At 45.8% G+C, this 22,238-nt stretch overlaps 1 protein-coding gene and 1 long non-coding RNA gene across 2 annotated transcripts; one reads left to right on the top strand and one right to left on the bottom strand.

The window, feature by feature from the left end:
* Positions 1 to 218: 218 nt before the first annotated feature.
* LOC136483189 (uncharacterized) lies at positions 219 to 5,207 on the top strand. Its single transcript, XR_010765341.1, has 3 exons — positions 219 to 398; positions 487 to 555; positions 5,057 to 5,207. It is a non-coding gene; the product is annotated as an uncharacterized lncRNA (long non-coding RNA).
* A 13,602-nt stretch (positions 5,208 to 18,809) lies between these two features.
* On the bottom strand, positions 18,810 to 19,971 carry LOC136484145 (uncharacterized). The gene is made up of 2 exons (XM_066481338.1): positions 19,705 to 19,971; positions 18,810 to 19,559 (listed from the first exon to the last, which is right to left on the bottom strand). The coding sequence occupies exons 1-2, from the start codon at positions 19,969 to 19,971 to the stop codon at positions 18,810 to 18,812; spliced, it is 1,017 nt and encodes a 338-aa protein (XP_066337435.1).
* Between the last annotated feature and the right edge of the window lie 2,267 nt (positions 19,972 to 22,238).

Here is a 22,238-nt window from a genome sequence, read left to right as displayed (position 1 = left end):
TCTGTCGGTTTTGGCCCGGCTGGCCTGCTTCCGTTCACCTTTCCCGCAGGCCCGCGCGCTGCCTTCTTGGGCCGGCCTAGCTGAGCAGCCGCAGCCAAGCCGCGCATAGGCGCCCTCCCACTCTCCCTCTCTCTGTTTCACTGACGCACGGGGCCCGTCGCTACAATGCCACCCCCTACCTCCCTCCTTCCCCTGCGCTCGAGTCGCAGCTGCCGAACCAAATCCACGCCAAGATGCTCTATAAGAGCCGCCGCACCCCCTTCTCACTCCATTTTCCCATCTACACGCCACCAGTGCCTCCACCGAGCACGCAGCGCCGACGTGGAGCCCTAGCTCGCAGCCGCCGACTTCGCCCCGCCGTTCCGCCGCCTCTCCGTCGCCTGCGACTCATTGACGAGGTCTGCGACGTGGTGACAAAGCCGAGAATGCATTTCGTTTTCCGTTTTTCACTTTCGGTCGCTCATGTCACGCCGCCGACGTTTGCAGGAGCTCGTCGTTCGCCATTCCTAGCCGTTCGTCATCTCCGGTCCGGCTTTGCCTCAGTTTTAGTCTGCGGTGAGAATCCCCATTTCCCCCTCTTTCTTACCGTGCGATTCCCGAATTCATTCATGGCCTCTAGGGCCGGTTCGTGTGCGCTGGCGAGGTATCTCGCCGCCGGCCATGGCTGTGCCCCGCTGGCCTTCTTCTCAGGCCTTGTTGAAACCCTAGATGAGTACGCCTCATCCCTGCTCTCTTCTCATGCCCTCGTTTCGCGTCTCCGTGGCGCGTAGGGCGTCGTATCATGAACTCCGGCGAGGTTTGGCCGCCGGCCATGGCCAACAGCCGCGCCGGAGGCACTGTTCTGGCCGGCTGCTCCCTTCTCTCCCTCTTTTAATCTGAGCCATCCAAATCTAATCCGAAGGCCCAGATTCATCTATACCCCTTCGCCGGCAAATTTGTTAAGAGACCCTCAGTTTCTTCATATTTACGCCTGCAGTCCTCAGCAGATTCAAAATGCCGAATTTGATTTATTTAATTCGTAAATTAGTTCGCGTTATTTACGGGTTTGCCATCTAGAGCCCATTTTCATCATATCTTTACCATTTAGATCCGATTTCGGTGATTTTTACGTCTATGTTTTCATAGAGACGTGTAGAATAATTTTATATGCTTTTTAAACATGTTTTCCTCTGTTGGTGTACTGTTCTAATCATATCTCTTGTTTGCTTGTGCATGATTGTGTGGATGTATGTGTGTTGCTTAATTGTTGATCGAGTATAGACATTGAGCATTACGACGGTGATCAAGGCCAATACTTCGATGACCAGTAGGACCAGCAGGAGTTCGTTGATCAAAGCAAGTATAGCATGGGATTTCCTTGTTGTCCTATTCACCATTTAACTAATTAGTCATATACATGTGTCAATTTGATACCGTAAGGACATCCTAGTTTTTGTTATCTTGTACCTAGTTACCGATGGGTTATACTTGCATATGGGTAGTTGCTAGGGCTCATCATAATTATACCTGATCTAAACAGTGACTAATGGTTATAAGCAACAAATGTTAAAACTTGCTTTTTAGCAACTTGGACATAGGGCGAGTGAGCTCTTGTTTTATCATGATGCTCTTGGCCCTCCCTAAGGACTTATCTGTCGGCAAAAGCTAGGATTTACAGTACAACCGGGAGTGCCACATGGCTCTGGCTTTAGCCAGTAGCAGGACCTTTTTTAGCTTGTTAGTGGTTACCTGAAAGGGCGCAAAAGGAGTGTCACACCCGATTTTAAGGATAAAATGGGATGCAAAATCTTATGTGCGCTCATAGATCAGTCACATACATAAGCCGACAAATTATAAATAGTATCATCACAAATGTTTATTACATCACGAAATATAAGATAGAGTCTTCACATAAATATAGCGGAAGTATAAAGATAAATCTCTCGCGGAAGCTCCATATTACAGGGACGTCAACCGGTTGACCACAAGTCTAGTATTCCTCTGGGAAGTCGTTATTACCATAGCCATCTGTTACCCATCCGAGATTTTTATCCAAATATTGAAAATAAACAAGCGTAAGTACATGTCGTACTCAACAATTGTAACATGGGGTTCATGAGGCTCAAAAGGCTTGACATAGGTTTAACAGCATTCAGCTTTTAATTGTCACAATTTTAGCATAAGAGTAGCAACAAGTTGTTTCAATCCTAAAGTAAAACACATGATCAATGTAAACATGAATAATGAATAGCATAAACAGATAATACTTAATGATCATCTATTCCATAAATGTTCCAAGGCCACTCGTGACCGTGAGCGCGGCTGATATACCAGGTTTACACTCTACAGAGGTTGTACACTTTCACTGTGAGTCGTGATTTACCCTTTCGCCCGAGGTCACGAGCCTCTTAACCCACTACCATGGAAGGTCGATAGGGTTCACTATGAAGCCTTTCAAAGGTTCGTCTAACAAGTTAGGGCCATTAGATTCACTCGGCAAACAGATGTATAGCCCCCTTCCCGATGGCACATTGATGCGTAGCCTATACTCATGGGGACAGATGCCGCACTATATCTGATTCGGCAAGCCATTCTTACACCAATAAAGGTAACCACTAATAAGCTAAAAAAGGTCCTCATACTGAGCTAAAGCCAGAGCCATGTAGCCGTCACAGCTGTACTGTAAGTACCGGATGATCACTTATAGATAAGTCCTTAGGGAGAGGAATCTAGAGTACCATAAAATAGTCCAATGCTCTAGCCCCCTTGTTCCATGTTGCTAAAAGTTACATTTTAATGTTTATTGCATATACCATTAGTCAAATTACACGATCATGGTTTAATTGAGCACTAGCAAAGCTACCCAATGCATATCCCATAGGAGATAGGGTATAAGTTCAATTCTAAGAAATCCCTATCAAGGTGACACATGCAACATGAATTAAATGTATTAAGGTGAATAGAAAACAAGGATAATCCCATGCTATACTTGCCTTGAACAAAGTGCTCCTGCTGATCCTACTCGTCAAAGTAGTACTCTTGTTCACCCACGAATTGCTCACCGTCTTACTTGATAACCACAGCAACATACAAGCATCCAGAAGCAATCATGCATAGCAAACAAAAGCTATAAGTTAGAACAGTACACTAATCAGTATAAAATCAAGATAAAAAGTTTATAAAATGAATCTATGTCTCACTACGAACATATAGACACAAAGATCACAAAAATCAGAGCTAAAACGAAGAAGTTATGAATTAAACAAGATTTCTTTTAGTAAAATAATAGATTAAATCTAATCTTGAATTTTAAAAGTTGAAACATACTTAATAGTAGTATGAACATGTAGATTATGGAATTACGAACGTTGAACGGACCAAATCGGAGTTAAAACAGAGATTTTATGGCCTACAGAAGGTAGTGGCAATCTTGTAAATAGATTGAACTTGATTTTCGAATTTAAAATAATTAAAATTAGATTTTAAACCGAACTAGAGACCGCGGGCATGAAAACAAAGAAACATAGGGGCTCTTTAACAAAATTGCAGGGACGGCGGGTTGAGATCTAAATAGTTATAAGCACCTTTTTGCAAAAATGACCGGCGAAGGGGTATCGGGTGATACCGGCCGTTGGATTAGACTCGAGCGGCCAGGATTGATTCGGGAGGGGGAAGTGGCCGGAGGCGAGCTGGACTGCGGTGGCGCCATGGTCAGAGCGGGCGACGCTAGCGATTCATGGCCTATGGTCCACGACTGAGAGAAACAAGAGCACGGGGAGACAGGAAATCAAGGTGAACTCACCGAGACCAAAAACAAGAGTGGGGAATCGACGATGGCTCGCGGCGGCTGCTCGAAACCCGACGATGGCTGTGGAACTTAGGGTTGCGATGGCTGCAAGCTCTAGGCGAGGGCGAAGGCTTGCTCTAGGGCGGGATAGGGAGGCGGCGCGAGCTTGGGCTACTATTTATGGATGGAGCTGGCTTGCGGGTCACGCCAGGCATGGCGTAGCAGAGGCGGAGTCGAATCGGCGATGACAGCAGTGAAGACTCTAGTGCGGACATGGGAGGAAGACGGTGCTGTCATGTGGGCCCAGCACGGCAGCGACCGAGAGAGAAGGAGACGCCCGAGCGGCGTGGTTTGCTGGGCCGTGGGCGAAGCTGGGCCAGCTGTGGGAAAACAAGGGAAGCGAGCGGCCCAAGAGCGAGAGAGAACCGCGGCAGCGCGAAGAGGAAGAGCGGGCCGACGGAAGAAATGGGGCGCGCAGGAGTTGGCCGAGCTGGGCTGTGGCGGGCCAAAGTCAAAGGAGGGTGAGAATAATCCTTTTCCTTTTCTAAACCAATTTCAAACCACACAATACAAAAATAATATGTAGGAGCATGAATGCATAAACATGTAGGTAAACCTATATTCAATTTTATTTTTAACAAAATTATTATTTTTCTAAATTTAAATGCTCACAAAAATACATAATTAATTTATTTTCTCCTATTTTAAAATCATGCAAATTTTAGGGTGTTACAAGGGGCTTGCCACTTTGGGTGTAGGACACCTCTGTTCCTATGTGTATAGCCGCAAAGGAATTGTGTCATTCGAAAGGGAGGTTCCTACATCTGCTTGCCGAGGAATCCTAGCGTCTACTAACTTGTTAGGGAAACCTTTGAAAAGATTCATAGTAAACCCTGCCGACCTCCCTAGGAAGGGGGTTTAGAGATTAGCTACCTCGAGCGAAAGAGTAAATCACGGATGTACAAACTTTGTAGAGTATTAAAAACTGTTATAACAGCCGTGCTCACGGACACGAGCGGCTCGGAAAACTCACAGAATAGAGGACTATTATTGTTGCTTTGCTGATTAATTATGAGATAAAATGTTGTTTATATGATCATGTGGTATAATTGGGGCTTAAGCACAACTATATGCTAATCTAGGGTTAAAATTTGTGACTTAATAAAAATGCTAACCGTAGTACAACCAGTGTCATCCTTTTGAGCTTCATAACCTCATGTTATTTTTGTTAAGTACGAGATGTACTTATGCTTGTCTATTTTTCATTATTTGCATAAAAATCCCGGATAGGTAACCAATGGCAATGGTTATGAGGACTTTCCTGAGGATTATTAGTCTTGCGATCAACCAGTCGACCGTCCCTGTGGCTATGGAGGCGCCATGGAGTTATTTTTATTTATTTCTGCTTGCTAGACTTTGATATATTTATGTAATGGATTAAATATTCGTGATGTAATAAAGCAGTGCTTGGTATTCTCCTTTAATTTGTCTCTGTATGTGTGTAATTGACTCCTGGGCACACATATGGATTATATCCAGATTTGTCTTTAAATTTGGGTGTGACGAATTGGTATCAAAGCCTGTGTTGACTGTAGAACGCAAGCCTAATTAGTAATGGTCATTTTAGCATCTTTTGCTTCACTTGTTTCATGCTTCTACCTCAGTCTTGTTATTTGCTAAAATTTTATGCTTCTTTCGCTTTACTCTATTCTAAATTATTGTTCTATTCTAACTTTGTAGATGCCTCGTGCCAAGAACACTGCCTGCAAGAGCACCGAAGGAATTGCCCCTTGCAAGAAGGTGCGAGTTGAGGAGGTTCCATAGGAGCAGGAGAATTGCCCCTTGTCAGTCTGAGCAAGCATCCCATGCTCCACCACTAGTTGTGCCGCCCCCTACTATTGGATCGACCGAGGAAGAATACACTAAGCTGGGAAGCAACTTGTCCATATCCCACACCCGATTAATGGGGTTGCTTCAGGCCTACTACTCCGATATGAAGACCGTTGTGGAGTACTTCTGTGTGGAGAACAAGCACCCTCTAGAGAACACCTATTGGAAGACTAAGGTACGCATCTCCGTCTGGGACGAAGATAAGGGGTGCGATGACCCAAGGTGGAATGGTCCCACAGTTCCTGCTTAGTCAGCTGCAGGCTACACCTCCACCTCAGCTTGATTCTACTCCGGTGAGTATGACAAATGTTTTAGTTTCTCTAAATGTCAAACCTAGTGAAACCTAGTAAAACCTAGTGAAACCTAGTGCTAGTGGTGATGGTGGTGGGTGGTGGTGGCGGCGTGGTTGGTGGTGGTGGTGGCATGGTCGTGGTGGTGGTGGTGGTTGCGTGGTTGGTGGAGGTGATGGCGTGGTGGTGTGGTTGTTGTTGGTGGTAGTAGTGGTGTGGTTGTGGTGGTGGCGTGGTGGTGGTGGTGGTGGTGGTGGCGTGGTGGTGTGCTTGTTGGTGGTGGTAGTAGTAGTGTGGTGGTGGCGTGGTGGTGGTGGTGTGGTCGTGGTGGTGGTGTCGCGTGGTTGGTGGTGGTGGTGGTGGTGTGGTCGTGGTGGTAAAAAGTACATGTAGTGGTTGGTTATCTATTTATGTTGTCTAACACGTTCTGCATCTTCTTTGTTTGTGTAGCGTCAGTCGGCGGCGTCGAACGACCCTAACCTTCTCCTCGTCAACTCCCCAGGATTGCACGCGGCGCCTTCTCGGCCCAGACCGTCGCCGTGACCAGTTTGGCGCCTCCTATGCCTCTTGTTTATGTTGCTTGTCGAACTTTACACTTGTGGTTGTCTATGTGTCGAGATTTGTTTGTGACTTCGAACTTCGAGACTTCTATGTGATGTGGATGTGAATTATGTGATGTGGATGTGGTTATTGATATGTGGATGTGCTTATTGTGATGTGGATGTCATATATACGTCATATATATGTTTATTTGTTGACTGGAAATGCAAAAAACAAAAAAAAATTAAAACTGGCTGTGGCTTTGCCGAGGGCTATGGTCATGCCCTCGGCAAAGTTGGGAATTCTGGAACACACAGAATCCCAGCTTTGCTGAGCACATGACCATAGCCCTCGGCAAAGAGGAAGCCTTTGCCGAGAGCTGAGCCATAGCTCTCGGCAAAAAATGTCTAAAAAAATTGTCAATATTCTTTGCCGAGAGCTATTCTGACAGACGCTCGGCAAAGTTTTTTGGAAAAAAAATTCAGAAATTCTTTGCCGAGAGCTTGCTAAGGCTCTCGGCAAAGATCAACTTTACCGTGACCTCTCGCCGACACGGCGAAAATTTTTGCCGACGGCCGGCTAACCCTCGGCAAATCCTTTGCCGAGAGCCCGAGATGCGGCTCTCGGCAAAGTAGCCTTTGCCATGAGATACTGTGCCGACCGGCCTTTGCCGAGAGCAACTCTCGGCAAAGCCTTTGCCAAGGGCAAAGGCCTCTTTGCCGAGCGTGTCCGGCCCTCGGCAAAGAACCTCGTTCCAGTTGTGGTATAACTGGGGCTTAAGCACAACTATATGTTAATCTAGGGTTAAAATTTGTGACTTAATAAAAATGCTAGCTACAACCAGTGTCGGCCTTTTAAGCTTCATAACCCATGTTATTCTTGTTAAGTACGAGATGTACTTATGCTTGTCTATTTTTCATTATTTGGATAAAAATCTCGGATGGGTAACAGATGGCAATGATTATGAGGACTTTCCTGAGGATTATTAGTCTTGCGATCAACCAGTCGACCGTCCCTGTGGCTACAGAGGTGCCATGGAGTTATCTTTATTTATTTCTGCTTGCTAGACTTTGATATATTTATGTAATGGATTAAATATTCGTGATGTAATAAAGCACTGTGCTTGGTATTCTCGTTTAATTTGTCTTTGTATGTTTGTAATTGACTCCTGGGCACACATATGGATTATATCCAGATTTGTCTTTAAATTTGGGTGTGACACACTAAAAGCATAACGCCGTTAAATTCTAGAAAATTCGCTCTCACAGGGAGTCACAGGAACTGAGGCGCTACTGAGGCTCGGACCCTTTCTCCACGAGCTTTGATTTCAACAAGGTGGTTACATCTTCTACACTGATTCTCTTTGCAGAATAATGCTATCTAATTTTGAGGTATGCCTTAAAAAACGAATTTTTTTCTGATCTATGGATCATTGTCAGGTTCAAACGGTAGCATCACTGCTAGAATCGGCCTCGGCAGTGAAAGTAATATATCACTGTCACGCAAGGCTAGACCCAGCAATGATAAGATGAGGGTCACTGTCGAGTCTATCCTCTACCCGGAAGTGATAGGATGGTACTCATCGCCGGGTTAGTCGCTTCAACATGTAGTGACCTTTATTTCCTAATTTATATATACAAAGGTTACTATCTGATATTTTACATTTGATATTAATAATGCATCACATATATCTCACTGCCATCAAGATTATACTTGAGTTACAATGAGTTTGAATCGATATATCACATGATTCAATAAAATTAATATATATAACAATTTAAATTAACTCACTTTGAATTAGAACAATATTTGCGACCACCTCACCCATGATAAAGCTGGCTACTTGCTCTTGCAGTCCTATAATCTCGGACTCTAGCAGCTCCTGGGTGCCAAGGTCTTGGCGGTGTCATTGAAGAAAAAAGTATTGAAATGCACGCAAGTGTTACCCAAAATAGTAGTGTGCATTGTTGAATTGACAAGTGTATCTAAAATCAAAAGCATACACATCAGTCAATCTCCACCCTGTTTGCTTGATCGTATCAGCCATGCTTATCAGCCATGATACAATGTTTTTCTCTCACAACAAAATAGCATCAGCTGGCTTATAAGCCACAGAAACGATCAAGCGAACAGGGTGCTCCTTCCGATGTGTCATCACCGTACGGTGCACTTGTGCATTGTCCCATCCACATCACGTAGAACTCATATTGGTTTCGTAATAATTATCTCAACGACCTAAGTTCCTATAGATGCTTCAAATTTTTTTGCTTAGATCAACATTTTTCTGATGTGATGGTTCTATGTTAGCAACCACGATAGAAATATTTATGGTGTATGATGTTGAATGAATATACAAACATCACGCATGTACGATGGTTTAATATGATTGAGTGGATGTAAGGTGATGTAATATGATTGAGCTGATTATTTGATATCATTGCTTAGATAAATTGTCTCTGAATATCATTGTTGTTGTGTTGCAACCTACAGACACAGACCTATTATATATTAAGAAAAATAAGAACAAGTACATGGAAAAATTATAGAAAAAAGAAAATTACATGAGCAAGAAAGTGAACCTTCTTTTCATACTTAAAAAATCTGCCCACGAATAGAACTTGAGAAGACCATTGGGCCATGCGCAACATGGCAGAACAGGAACACCGCAGCTTGTTTGGCCCATGCTGTGTGCGTGTGTTTTTTGGGAACCGTCTTGGGCTGTGTGTTGATCGGTTCAATTTATTTAGATTACTAAAAACTGTTACAACAAATCTTCCATTCTCCTAAACGAAATGAAACACAAATGCACAAATTTTTTGTTTACAGTGAAAAAAGGAAAGTTTGCGTACTGCCCCTCCACCCCTTTGTTACTATTTTGAAATGGGCTAGCAGCTGCAGCGGCATTGATCTCGCCTAGAGGTGGAAGTAGATTAACATCTGAATCCAAAATACAAGAATACACACTTCAAATCCAACTCAACAAAATCTATGCCAATCCAAACTCATATAGAACCCCATGTCATCAAATCCAATCCAACCTCTAAAAAAGTCCAAATCGAACCAATTAATCACACCTTTATGTCGATTAGAGTTCTTCTCGTGTTGAGCAGGCGCCTGGCTACCTGGCTGCACGCACCTCCCTCCCTCTCTCTCTCATTGAGCAGGCGCCTGGCTACCTGGCTGCACGCACCTCCCTCCCTCTCTCTCTCTCCATCGTCAGGTTCTGTCACGATCATTACCGCTCCATCGAAGCATCCTGTTGTGAAACATACAGACTTGGAATATAGAAAGAGAAAAAGAAGGAATCATATAATCCTAGCCTGTTTGTCATGTGGGCGTAGGTTTACCAAACTCTAGGATATATTCAGACTATATATGTGGGAAATCCTTGATTGTAATAATCAATATCCATAATGCAATAAAGAATAGTCACACAATTGTTTTCTTGTATTCGTTTCTATGTTTGCATTGCTATTGAGAGCGAGAGCAGATCCAACGTCAGTTTACAACACATCCTCCCTCCACAAGTCCACGTCCCTCATTCGCTTTGCTTTGTTAATTTTGCTATTGCTAATAGAACGAGTCAGACCAATGGATATTGGATAATCCAAACTTTAGCCTCACGTACGGTACGTGTACGTACAATCCAATGTTCGGGTTCAATTTCCATATGCATCCATATATAGTCCAAATTAATCCATTCCAAAAGAGTCCAAGAAGGGAAAAAATATAATTGGACTTTGGATACTCTAAAGTCTAAATCCAATACCACGTCTAATGTTGCCTCACATCACAGAACAGCTATTGGGGTTCTCGTCGCTGAAGAAGTTCACGTTCTCGTCCCTGAAGATGCTGTTGTACATGTAGGTGGGAACGCCGCCTGCCTGGTAGTATAACCCAGCCGTTGCGGTGCCCGGTGGCACTGTTGGCGTGGTCGTCTGTGCCACCATGGTTCTCCTTGGTGCCAGAGTCTTTCTTGTTGTTGTTTTTGGCACTTGCTTTTTTTATCTGCACCGGGGCTGGGATCTCACTACCATGGCCACTCTTCTTCTCGCTATCGCTACTATTGCCTCTGTCACGGTCCTTGACCCTAACTGAAAAAACAAGCAAGGAAAAATGATAAGTACAACAAATAAGGTGGACCAAAAAAGCAGCCCAATACCAATTACGTGTGCTAGTCTTTGGAATCCAAATGTAGAATAAAATCGCGAGTCCAGATGGGTCTTTGTCGAATCTTCTTACTCAGCTTCAGGAGTTTAGAAGTTTTAGGCATGATCGATGGGGCTCCCAGGTAACACTCTAGTTTTAACCTTAGCTGGAGTGTACAAATTGTTTGAAAAACATTTCAAAACAAATAGTTCTTTGTAAATTAAATGAAGTAACATAGGGTGTAAGTTTAATTTGTTGCATTCATGGCAGTTGCATAGTGTTGCGTGGGAGCAAAGTGCTCAACCCACTTTGTGTCTTTCTCTTCTTCCTTTTTCTATCTCGGGTATTCCTTTTTCATTCTGAGCTTGTAAGCCTTACCCTGTGGTGGAGGGGGACTGGCACATCCCAACATCATAGTGCCCTAAGGCCAGTCTTAGTGCAGTTTCATAGGTATTAAATAAGTTGACATATCATAGTATAAATGAAGAAAGAGATGATAAAAGTTTCATAGGATGAAATGAGTTTTATGAGGATAAAAGTTGTTTACATGTTTCCAATACATGGTAGTCTTGGAAGTTGGGACATAAAATCCCCACTGAGACGGGCCTAACAGTACCCCATTTAGCTAGTTAGTTATGTAAATTAGTACATTCAATTCGCAAGTTAATTATGTTAATTAGTGCTTTGCTCACCAACCATGTCGTCCACATGATTTCATGGCACCCTAGTGAAAGCTCTAGTTTGGTTTTGGTGAATTGATAAAACGCTAAGTGCTAACCTAGTTTATCAAGTGATCATGAGATAGGTAGCACACTCCAAGTGGTGAAGCAAATGAAGATCATAGCATGATGATGATGATGGCATGGCGATGATCAAGTGCTTCGACTTGAAAAGAAGAAAGAGAAAAACAAAAGGCTCAAGGCAAAGGTATAATTTGTAGGAGCTATTTTGTTTTGGTGATCAAGCCACTTAGTGAGTGTGATCACATTTAGGATCGATAGCCGTACTATTAAGAGGGGTGAAACTCGTATCGGAATGCGGTTATCAAAGTGCCACTAGATGCTCTAACTCATTGCATATGCATTTAGGATCTAGTGGAATGCTAACACATGTGCACAAGGTGATATACTTGGTGGTTGGCATATTTGATCAAGGGTAGTGAAGTTTAGGTGCAAGGGTAAGAAACTCCACCGGCGGAGTGTCCGTCCGTTGAGTGCGGACAGTCTGTCGGTGCCACCGGTGCACTAGACAGAAAAGACGGAGGTCACTGTAAGTGACCGGACGCTGGTCTCGGTTAGACCGGCGCGTCCGATCAGTGGCAGCAGAGGGCGTGCATTTCGATCTCATGACCAGACGCTGGGTCGCTCAGCGACCGGACGCTGGCGGGGTGCGTCCGGTCAGTGCTGACATACGCTGACGTAGGGCGTACAGAGGAGACGTTGTGTGACCGGACGCTGGCTATGTCCGGTCAAGCATGACCAGACGCGTCCGGTCGGAAAAAATCGCGTTTGGAACCTTACTGGAAACGACCGGACGCTGACTGACGCGTCCGGTCACTTTCTAACTAACGCGTCCGGTCAGCAGACGACTGTTGAAATCTGACGAACGGTATTTGAAGCAGGGGACACGTGGCGTGAATCACGTGATCGGACGCTGAGGGCTAGCGTCCGGTCGATAGGATCGGAGCGTCTGGTCACCCCGCGTTGTGCCCAGTGAAGGGGTACAACGGCTCTATTTCATGGGGGCTTCTATTTAAGCCCCATGGCCGGCTCAAGCTCACTCTCTTTGCCATTTTCATTAACATAGCAACCTTGTGAGCTTAGCCAAAGCCCTCCCACTCATCTCCATCATTGATTCATCATCTTTGTGAGATTGGTAGTGAATCCAAGTGCATTGCTTGAGTGTTTGCATCTAGAGGCACTTGGTGTTCGTGTTTCGCTGCAAAATTCGCTTGTTACTCTTGGTGGTTGCCGCCACCTAGACGGCTTGGAGCAGCGAGGATCGTCGAGCGGAGAGTGGTGATTGTCTCCGGCTCCGATCGTGGTGATTGTGAGGGGTTCTTGACCTTTCCCCGGCGGAGCGCCAAAAGGTACTCTAGTGGATTGCTCGTGGCTTGTGTGATCCTCATCTTGTGTTGGTTATGCGGCACCCTATTGAGGGTTTGGCGTGTGAAGCCAATTAGCGCGTGAACCTCCAAATGAGTGAATCGCCACAACGAGGACTAGCTTGCTGGCAAGCAAGTGAACCTCGGTAAAAATCATTGTGTTCATCATTGATTCCGAGGTGATTGGTCTTCATTGTTATTCATCCTTGTGATTGATTGGTTCCTTCATCTACACGGCGGTATAACTTTCTTGATCACTCCCTTTACATTACCGCAAACTAGTTGTCAAGCTCTTTAGTGTAGTTAGTTGTGAGAGCTTGCTTGCTTGGTTGGTGTGGCTTTTTAATTAGTCTTTGAGAGCACACTAACATAGAGTAGTGTCATAGCTATTGTGTAAATAGATTCTACCTAAACTAGAATTGTGGTAGGGGACTTGCATTTTGAGTAGGCTAGCGCAACACTTGCTTCGCCTCATAATTGTCTAACCCTTTTGTTAAGTGTTGTTGTAGAAATTTTTATTAGGCTATTCACCCCCCTCTAGCCATTAGGACCTTTCACCTAGTTATTTACCAATGTGCCACCTTAGGGAGATTAATCTAGTCAAATTCCTTTGCTTTCCCACCTTCTAGGAATGATGCATATATATTGGCAAGGAAAAAGTCAACTTTTACAAACTCTAATCAACAATTTGTCAAGTTATATGCAAGTGTAGGGCATAAAACTTGCACCAATGTATTTCTTTCAAATTTACTCTAAGTTTATATATTGGTTGTATAGTAATTAACAACATATTGTAAGCAAAACTGAGGGCAAAAATATGCTTTGGATGACTTCTACATGGTCCAAATATCCATTTTATCATTTTTGGACTGAGGGAGTATACTCTTTTACTCATCAATCTTGCAAACGAGTCCATGTGTCAGAATCTAATTCTATATATCGTAACTCTTCTATCCAAATGAATTAAACCTCTTTCCATGCAAACTCCACCTCTGCCCGTGTGCCCTTGATATATGTGTGGATGTGGCTAAAAGCACATCCAATCATGTGCTCTCAAAAGGAAAGAGTTAAATTCAGTTGCTTAATTACTAAGGTTGGTCCTAACTCTTAAGACACATATACATACTTCATTTGAATTTTAGAACTACAATGCAACGCATATAAAAACCCTCTGGATGATTCTTTTAAAAAGGTTGAGCATATAAGTGCACAAAAATTAGAAAAGAACTAAAACTATGCAAGAAATATGCTTCCAAATAGATCATTTTCTGCGTCATTTTTTAGTAGCTTGCTCCGCATGAACATGCCAAGAGTCTGAAGATGGTCCTTTGTCTGCATATCCCATATCTGATTAAGACAAAACAACACTAAGCAGGTGAATTGTGAAGCTAGATGTATTTTTCCATTATCATAAAACACACTATATTACGGTTACCAATTGGAGGCCCCTTTTGAGGACACCGTTTTAATCCAAGCAAAACTCTTGTCAGGGCCTTGCTCAGGGAGGCCGGTTAGGGAGCGGTGGCGTGGGGCCCTGTGGCAGCGGCGGTGACGGTGGGCTAGGGGCGGTGGTGCGGCTAGGGCAGGGGGCGCGAGCGTAGGGGAAGAGGGAGAAGCGGCAGTATAGAGAGAGAGAGATAGGGAAGAGTGGCTTATTCCTTGCTTAACGCGAATGGTTACAATGCCCCTATATTTATAGTCCCTAGTGGACATAATCCTCAATCAATCTAAACTTATTCTCTAAGGAACTATGGAAAAGAGTCCTTATAGATCTCGACTGCTTTTTTTACAAGCAAAACCATTTATTTCCTAGTTTTCCTAACTTCCCTATTTACTCTAGATCTTCTTGTGCCTTAGGTTCTCCGCGGTGGTGGCAGCCTGCCCTCTTGGCGGCGCCCTCCCCTGGCCACGCGCAGGTAGTACCCTAGCCCAGCCATGGCCCAGCCATGGCCCAGCATTGGACCTCGCTGGGACAGCTAGGCCCATCATTAGGGATCCATATGGGGTGCATGACATAGCCCCCCATCTCCACTCGGTGCGTCCTCACGCCGAATCATTGTCCAAGAGTTAGTGCTGTTTGCTGGTGGTGGCTGAGTTAGCCATGTTGATTGGATGCAGATGTTGAGGCGGCCACGCATTATCGGAGCTCTAATTTTGTTGTCATGGGTTTGGTCGATGATGAATTTGAAGGAGTAGCAGAAGTCCCCGATGTAGCCATGGAGGTTGAAGTTGTGTGTCTCTGAATTTGTTGTCATTTTGTGTTCCCTATGTGCTTCCATAAGAACCTGAAGATTGATGCCGGCATCTTGGGTGAAGTAGCATAATGTTCGAGGAGGTTGTTCGTAGTTGTGTATCACGTTGCTAGTGTTGGGGAGAATGTAGCCCGTCATTTCGGTTGCAGATTGTTGTAGTGGTACGACTTTGGCAGATTTGTTGTGAAGTGTAGCATGTCTCCGAATATAAATTCTCCTGCATAAAATTCATTTACAATGCCTTGAGGCCATTGTTGAATCATGTGGTTGTATCGTTGAAGGTGTAGGTAAGGCGAGTACAGTTTGGTGCGGGTGGCTATCCTGGATGCCCGAGAGTTTGACCGTGTAGCCGTTCCTGCTGAATTGCATCTCTAGAGACGTGAAGTTCCAAGTTCTTGTGCTGATGTCAGCCAACCATGGTGTGCCCAGTATGACATCTATGTCATTGCCGATGTCCACCAGTAGAGCATCAATGTGAAATAATTCTGTGTTGATTTGTAGAGGGACATTGTAGGCGGCACTGTTGCAGTTGATTTCGGTTTTGTTGCCTACCAAGATTGTTGTGGAGATGCGTCTTTCCATCATTCCGACGAGCCCGGCGAAGTTGATGTCGATGACATTATGTGTAGCGCTACGGTCGACGAGAATGCGTACACCCTGATCAAGGAGGATGTCAGCGAAAACATGTTGTGCCACCCACGCACCCTAGAGTTCTGGGCCCCAATCATCATTATAAGGCTAGCGTCGTTATCATCAAAACTTGAATAAATATCCTACCAAAATAAACCTCCATGTTGAATTCTAAGTACCAAACTTCTCTTTTTTATAGCGTAAGCTTGGAGATTATTACAAGTAGGAAAAAGGGAAAGCGTCTAACTTTGGAGCATAAAAAAGGTAGCCTATACTAAATATAATTTGTTTTGCATGGTATTTCATATCAAATAATTTTTTGATATACATGAACATGTACATGTCAAGAAGTGGTTCAGATCAGCCTGAACCACTTTCAATTGAGTTTCCTACGTCCATAGATGAACCAGAAGTTGTTGTCAAGGTCAAGGGCAAAAGGAAGAAGAAAGAAGTAGATAAAAAGGCTACAAAAAAATATTTAAAAATCTTTTGTTGCAACTTGATAGCCCTGCAATGGGCACAAGGAGCAAAAGACTAGAGCCTAGTAGTCCTGCACTGAGCACAAGGAGCAAAAGAAGACTCAGTTTGTGATTCATGTATGGGAGAATTGTCTAAATGTGTGTTATGTGTTAGAGATGTCTATCTGTCATGTAATGGATGTGAACCAATATGAGATTTCTTTTTTGTGTATGTTAACCTGTATCATTGTGAACCTAGATGCTAAATCTTCGAGTTATGTAAACTATGCTACTTTATAAAAAAAAATGTTATTGTCATGCTACATGTTCATCTTATGAATTTGGATGTTGTTGGAGATCTCATTTTACCTAAATGATTGATATCAAAATCAACATAATTATAAGTAATTATATAACATGATGTTTGTTCCTTTATTTTACAAAAGAAAAAAGAAAACATAACAAACATAACAGTTTGAAATAAAAATGACCAAAAAGATAGCAATATCTTGCAGGGAATGACGTAACTGGGGAAAAACTACAGGGGTAAAACGGTCTTTTCCTCTAGGGCTTAACACCGTTATAACTCTAAACTAATAGAAGTATCAAATAGGAAAGAAAAACTTGAGACATAGGAAAGAATTTGAGTTTGAGTGTCAAATAAGAAGCAGTACTTTTTCTGATATCAAATAAATTGGAAATTTTCTCAATAATTTTCCCTATCATGTATTGGGTCCAGCTCTTCACATCACACACAATCCACGTGATGACCTCTTGGAGACGTCATGCAGGCTCTCGTGTCACCATGTGCTGAGATGTTCTAGGTTTTCTAATCATGGCTTTAATACCATTTGTAGTGTGTAAAGCAGATTAAGCCTATCTCACTATACCCATATGAACCCATACCGGACTTAGGTCTATCAAAACTCACAACAATAAGCCTTTAGGCCTAACTCAACTTTTTTTTTTTAGAAAGCGTGCTTGGCACGTGCTTCATTAAGAGATGTTAGAGTTGGTACACAGACAGCCTTACGACGAACAACGGCGAGGTGCCGAGGGCGCCGCAAAGGCACACACTTACAAAGATCATCGGCTCAAACAGTGGAGCTAAAAGGGCGTACTAACTAAGAAACCAAATTTTGCGACAAGGGAAGAGGAAGCAAGAACCGGCTGAGGCCTAGTTCACCGCGGCGAACAGCGCGACCAGGCTCCAGTACCCAGATACGGTCCAGGAGTCGGCCTCCTCACAGATCAAGGAGAAGACCTGAGCCGGCGACTTCGCGATGTTGTCGAACGTCCGCCTGTTGCGCTCCTTCCATAGGATCCAGGAGACTCGCCGGAGGCTCCCCGGGACGTCCGCTCTTGTCTGCTGCCACCAATCGGCCAAGCGCGCAATGGTTACAGAGAAGTTCTCGACCTTGGACTCTTGCAGGCAGACGACAGAGGCCCGCTGCTGGACGACAATGTCCCTAACAACGCTACGACGCGCCCGACTGTTAAGACCACGAGCGTTCCAAACTAGGAGGTGATTAGCACTCATTTGTTGAATACGAGATTGCGACTTGTGTGCGGAGCTCACAGCCGCCGTGCCGAGGCCTGCGATACGCGGCCACCGTGCACGGGGAAGAGCTCACGCATGGCTTCCCTCTTGGAAGAGGATAGGGGCTCCATGAAGGTGTCGTGGAACCTGGCGGCGATCGTGGCGTCCGGCGTGCATCTAGCCACGGTTTCCGGCCTCCGCGTCCACTTGTTCACCAGGACACGCTTGGCCTGCCTCTCCGGCTGTGGGTCACGGAAGGCGGACTTGGCAGCGAGGCGGTCACTGCGTCATCAGTGTTTCTTGCGACACGAGCGTGTGGCAGCGCCTTGATCAGTGGCACCTCGAGCGGCAGACGGAGGGAGTCGACGAATTCCGTGGCCGACTGGGGCACGATCGACGTTGTGTGAACCTCCGCCTCGGACGTCCCAGAGGAGGGAAGCAACGTCGGCGACCGGTCGACGTTCCCGGTGTTGAGGGCGAGGTCCCGCGGCGTCGAGAGCAAGCACCTAGCCTGTTCGTCGTGGGCCAGAGGAACCGGAGCCGCAGTCCTCTTTGCTGGAGAGGCATAAGTCGACGGCCTCCCCCAGCCACCAGTCCTCAGCGGAGGCCATGCCACGTCCTGGGCCGACGCCAAGGATTTGTGCATCGTCTGGCCCAGCAAGTGGTCGTGGCGCGCGGCCCACGAGTAAGTCGAAGTCGTCGTCCAGCGCACGGCCCACGACTCACTTTGTCTGCCCCGCGCTCCTCGTGGCCAGGCCAGAGGAGCCAATCAGAATAGTATGCAGGTTAAGTTCTGTCGGCCGTCGAAGGGCCGACAAGCCTATCTGTGGGCGCTACTACCAATAAGTCACCTATCGGCAATCCAGCCGCCAAACTACTGCTCTTACGATTCTTTTTATTCAAATGCTATATTTGCAATTAATAATTAAAATATAATTATTTTAAAAAAATTCCAGGACCTCGTTTCCCGCGCTCGAAACGTCGGCCTGAACCCACGTCCCAGCCGCGACTCCCCGGCGCCACCGAACCAGGTCATGCGGGGCCAAGCCCCGCCGCCACCACCGCCAAAACCAGGGTGATAGCCATTGAAGTTGCTATCACCGTTGTCACTGTCCTCGCCGCCAAAGTCCGTTGTCACTGTCCTCGCCGCCAAAGTCCATGCCATCGTCCGACGACGGCGGCGGCGTGTGCTAGTCTTGGAACTCGATGAGCCGTAGACGCACGAGATACCGGAGCACGGGCACCTCGTCGTGTATGATCTCGTGCGGCCTCAAGTATAGTGGTGAGCTGCCGTCATGCTCCTCCTCCGGCTTCGGCACGGCCATGATCTTCTCATCGGGGATGAGGTCAGGATGCGCACACCAAGCCGCCACGAAGAGCTCGCATTCGTCGTCCGGGTCTACGAGCGCCACCAGGTTGGCAATGTCAACATTGGTGCACGAGGACCCGAGGATGGTCTGGGCGGTGTCCTTGGACCTTGCATGTGACGGAATACCCTTAAGACCGACGAGCACCCTAAATCTGAATGCACCGGGCGACCCCATGATCAGCCGGCTCCACCTCCACCAGCGTAGGGTGAAGGGAGCTCTAGCCGGATGTGGGGTGCTCACCACAAGCTCGAGATCCTCCTGACGGGTGAAGCGGACGATGAAGTCGTCCGGCCTTGTACGGCAAACCATGGCACGATCGTCCGTGATGCCAAAGAACCCAGCCAGGTGTTCCCGTGCCATGGCGGGTGTGACCAGTGGTCTTGTGCCAATGACTAATGCAAGCAAGGCCAGCGATAAGGCATCCTCCGCGGCCTGCAGCGCCGGGGTCCGCGGGACGACGATGAGCTCCAATAGATGCGTGCACGCCCGCATCCTCGACGAGGCAGGTGGTTCCTGGGCCCTCCGCAGCAGGGCAGTCAGAATGCGTCGGGGCGGCGAGCGCCTCCTGCTCTGCACCAACCGAAAGCCTTCCGCATCAGGCGCGACCGACATCCTTGGTAGATGGACGACGATGGACCGAAGGGGTGGAGGAACGGCAGGCATGTTCGCCCTCCGCGTGTCCGCCATGAACCCACCCCGATGGTGGCGGCAGTGCCTGCGGCGACGTAGCACACGGGGGAGGCGCATTCGAGTCGTCGAGGGAGGCATTGAAGTTGGATAAGTGGACCCTCCCAGCAGACCCCCCAGGGGAGGCAAGGTAGGGCGTCGCGCCTGGATCTAGCGAGCTCGAGCGTAGGACCAGCTCGGCGTGCGCCGCCGTGGCGAGACGGGGCAGCTCAAGGAACGCAGTACCGCCCTGAGCAGCCTCTTCCTCCTCAACCTCATCAGCCCAGGAGCAACGGGAGCAGGAGCCATGCTCCATGGCAGCGGTGGACGGCGCGAACGGGATGGTCGACGGCGATGTGTTTGGTGTGTTCTAGTCATAGTGGACCTCTAGACCATAGATCGGGGTAGAGCTTCTACTAGATGGGGAAAAACAGTTGGTGTACCTTCGTATGGGTCACCCTTTTGGTACATGGCCACCGGTGTCGTGGCAGCTCCGACGTAGACGCCGGTACTGTGGCGTTGTAGGCGTCGTGGTGGCGATGCCGTAGATGTCCAGTGGCGACGGTGGTGACCCTGCAGGGGCGACGGCGGTGCGGTGGGGTATCCCGTCGCTGGCAGCACTGCTTTAGATCGGTTTAGGTTTACTCTGTCGATGGGTACGGCGGCTCCGTTGAACCTCGTAGTCCAAGCCTTGATCCCCACCTTACCTTTTATATGTGTTGTGCGACAGGGGCCCACCAACCGTATTAGGGTTGGGCGCCCCCGATCAAGGCGCAGATCCAAGGGCCCAATAGGCCGTTGGGCCTATTGGTAGAGATCAACCAACATTCTCCCCCTTGATCTCATTATTATCTTTCAATCTCATATCATTTACTTTTGTTCATTCCATTATAGATTAGCGCATAGAGCATGTCTCATCGTCACGGTCCATTGCCGATAGATTTAACAGCTACAACACACTACTCTGTTCTGAAATAGATACTTATCTTTGGGCCTTCTTTTGTCTAGGAATTTTAGGCTTTCCCTTAAACCCATGCTAGCTAAATGTTCTCTGAACACGTTGGGTAAGCCTTTTGTAAGCAGATCCGTGAGCATCTTTTCTGTACTTATATGCTCAAGACTTATGACTTGATCCCAGACTTTATCTTTCACAACATAATACTCTATGTCAATGTGTTTGGTAGCACCACTTGACTTATGTTGTGAGCATATTGTACTGCCAGATTATTATCGCAGTATAACTTAAGTGGTCTATAGATGTCGTCAACCACCTTCAAACTAGGTATGAACTTCTTTAGTCAGTTCACCTGCCCGTTGCCTCATAACACGCTACAAACTGTCACACATTGTGGACGATGCAGTGACGGTTTGCTTTGAGCTTTTCCATGAAATAGCTCCCCTTTGTGAGAGTGAATACATATTCAGACGTGGATTTTCTATCATCTTTCGCATAATCAGAATCTGAACATCCCACTATATGGAGTGAATCAGACCTTCTATATGTCATCATGAGGCCTTTCGTTCCTTGCAAATAACGCAAGACTTTCTTTACTAATTTCCAGTGTTCTGTTCTAGAATTGCTCTGGATTCTGCCAAGTAAAACCCGGTAACAAATGCCAAGTCAGGGTGTATCCATACTTGAGCATATTGCAAGCTTTCGACAACTGAAGCATATTGAACCACTTTCATTTGATCGATCTTATATTGGTTCCTAGGGCATTTAAAATCCCCATATCTGTCGCCCTTGACTATAGGAGCAGGTGAGGGACTATATTTGTGCATACAGAATTTCTTTAAGATCTTTTCTATGTATGCCTTTTGTGACAGTCCTAATACCCCTTTACTTCTATCTCGGTGAATTTCGATCCCTAGAACAAACGAAGCTTCACCAAGATCTTTTATATCAAATTTTGAGGACAAAACATCTTTGTCTCCAGTAGTAGACTGACATCACTACTAGCAAGTAAGATATCATCCACATACAGGACAAGAAAGATAAACTTCCCATTCTTAAACTTTGTATAGACACAATTGTCCTCTACATTCTCTTTAAACCCAAGATTCTTTATTATCTGATCAAACTTCAAGTACCACTGTCTTGAAGCTTGTTTTAATCCATAAATGGATTTCTTTAGGCGGCATCCCATTCGTTCTTTTCCTTCCATGACAAAACCTTTCGGTTGTGCCATGTAAACATTTTCCTCCAAGTCTCCGTTGAGAAATGTCGTCTTTACATCCATCTAATGTAATTCTAAATCGTAATGTGTCACTAATGCCATTATGATTCTGAAGGAATCCTTACATGACACTGGAGAATAGGTCTCATTGTAATCAATCCCTTCTCTTTGCGTAAAGCCTTTTACCACAAGTCAGGCTTTATATCTCTCTATATTCTCTTGAGAGTCAAGTTTTGTTTTGTAGACTCATTTACAGTCTACTGTTTTGGCTCCTTTAGGAATTATCTCCAAATCCCAAACTTTATTGGCATTCATTGATTTCATTTCATCTTCCATGGCCTCAAGCCACTTTGATGAATGAGCACTTCTCTTGGCTTCTTCAAATGATGTGGGATCATCCTCCATT

This window comes from Miscanthus floridulus, chromosome 9, assembly GCF_019320115.1.
Source record: "Miscanthus floridulus cultivar M001 chromosome 9, ASM1932011v1, whole genome shotgun sequence".
Taxonomy (NCBI): domain Eukaryota; kingdom Viridiplantae; phylum Streptophyta; class Magnoliopsida; order Poales; family Poaceae; genus Miscanthus; species Miscanthus floridulus.
Note: the sequence above shows the minus strand (reverse complement) of the source record. Positions and strands in the feature narration are given on the sequence as shown.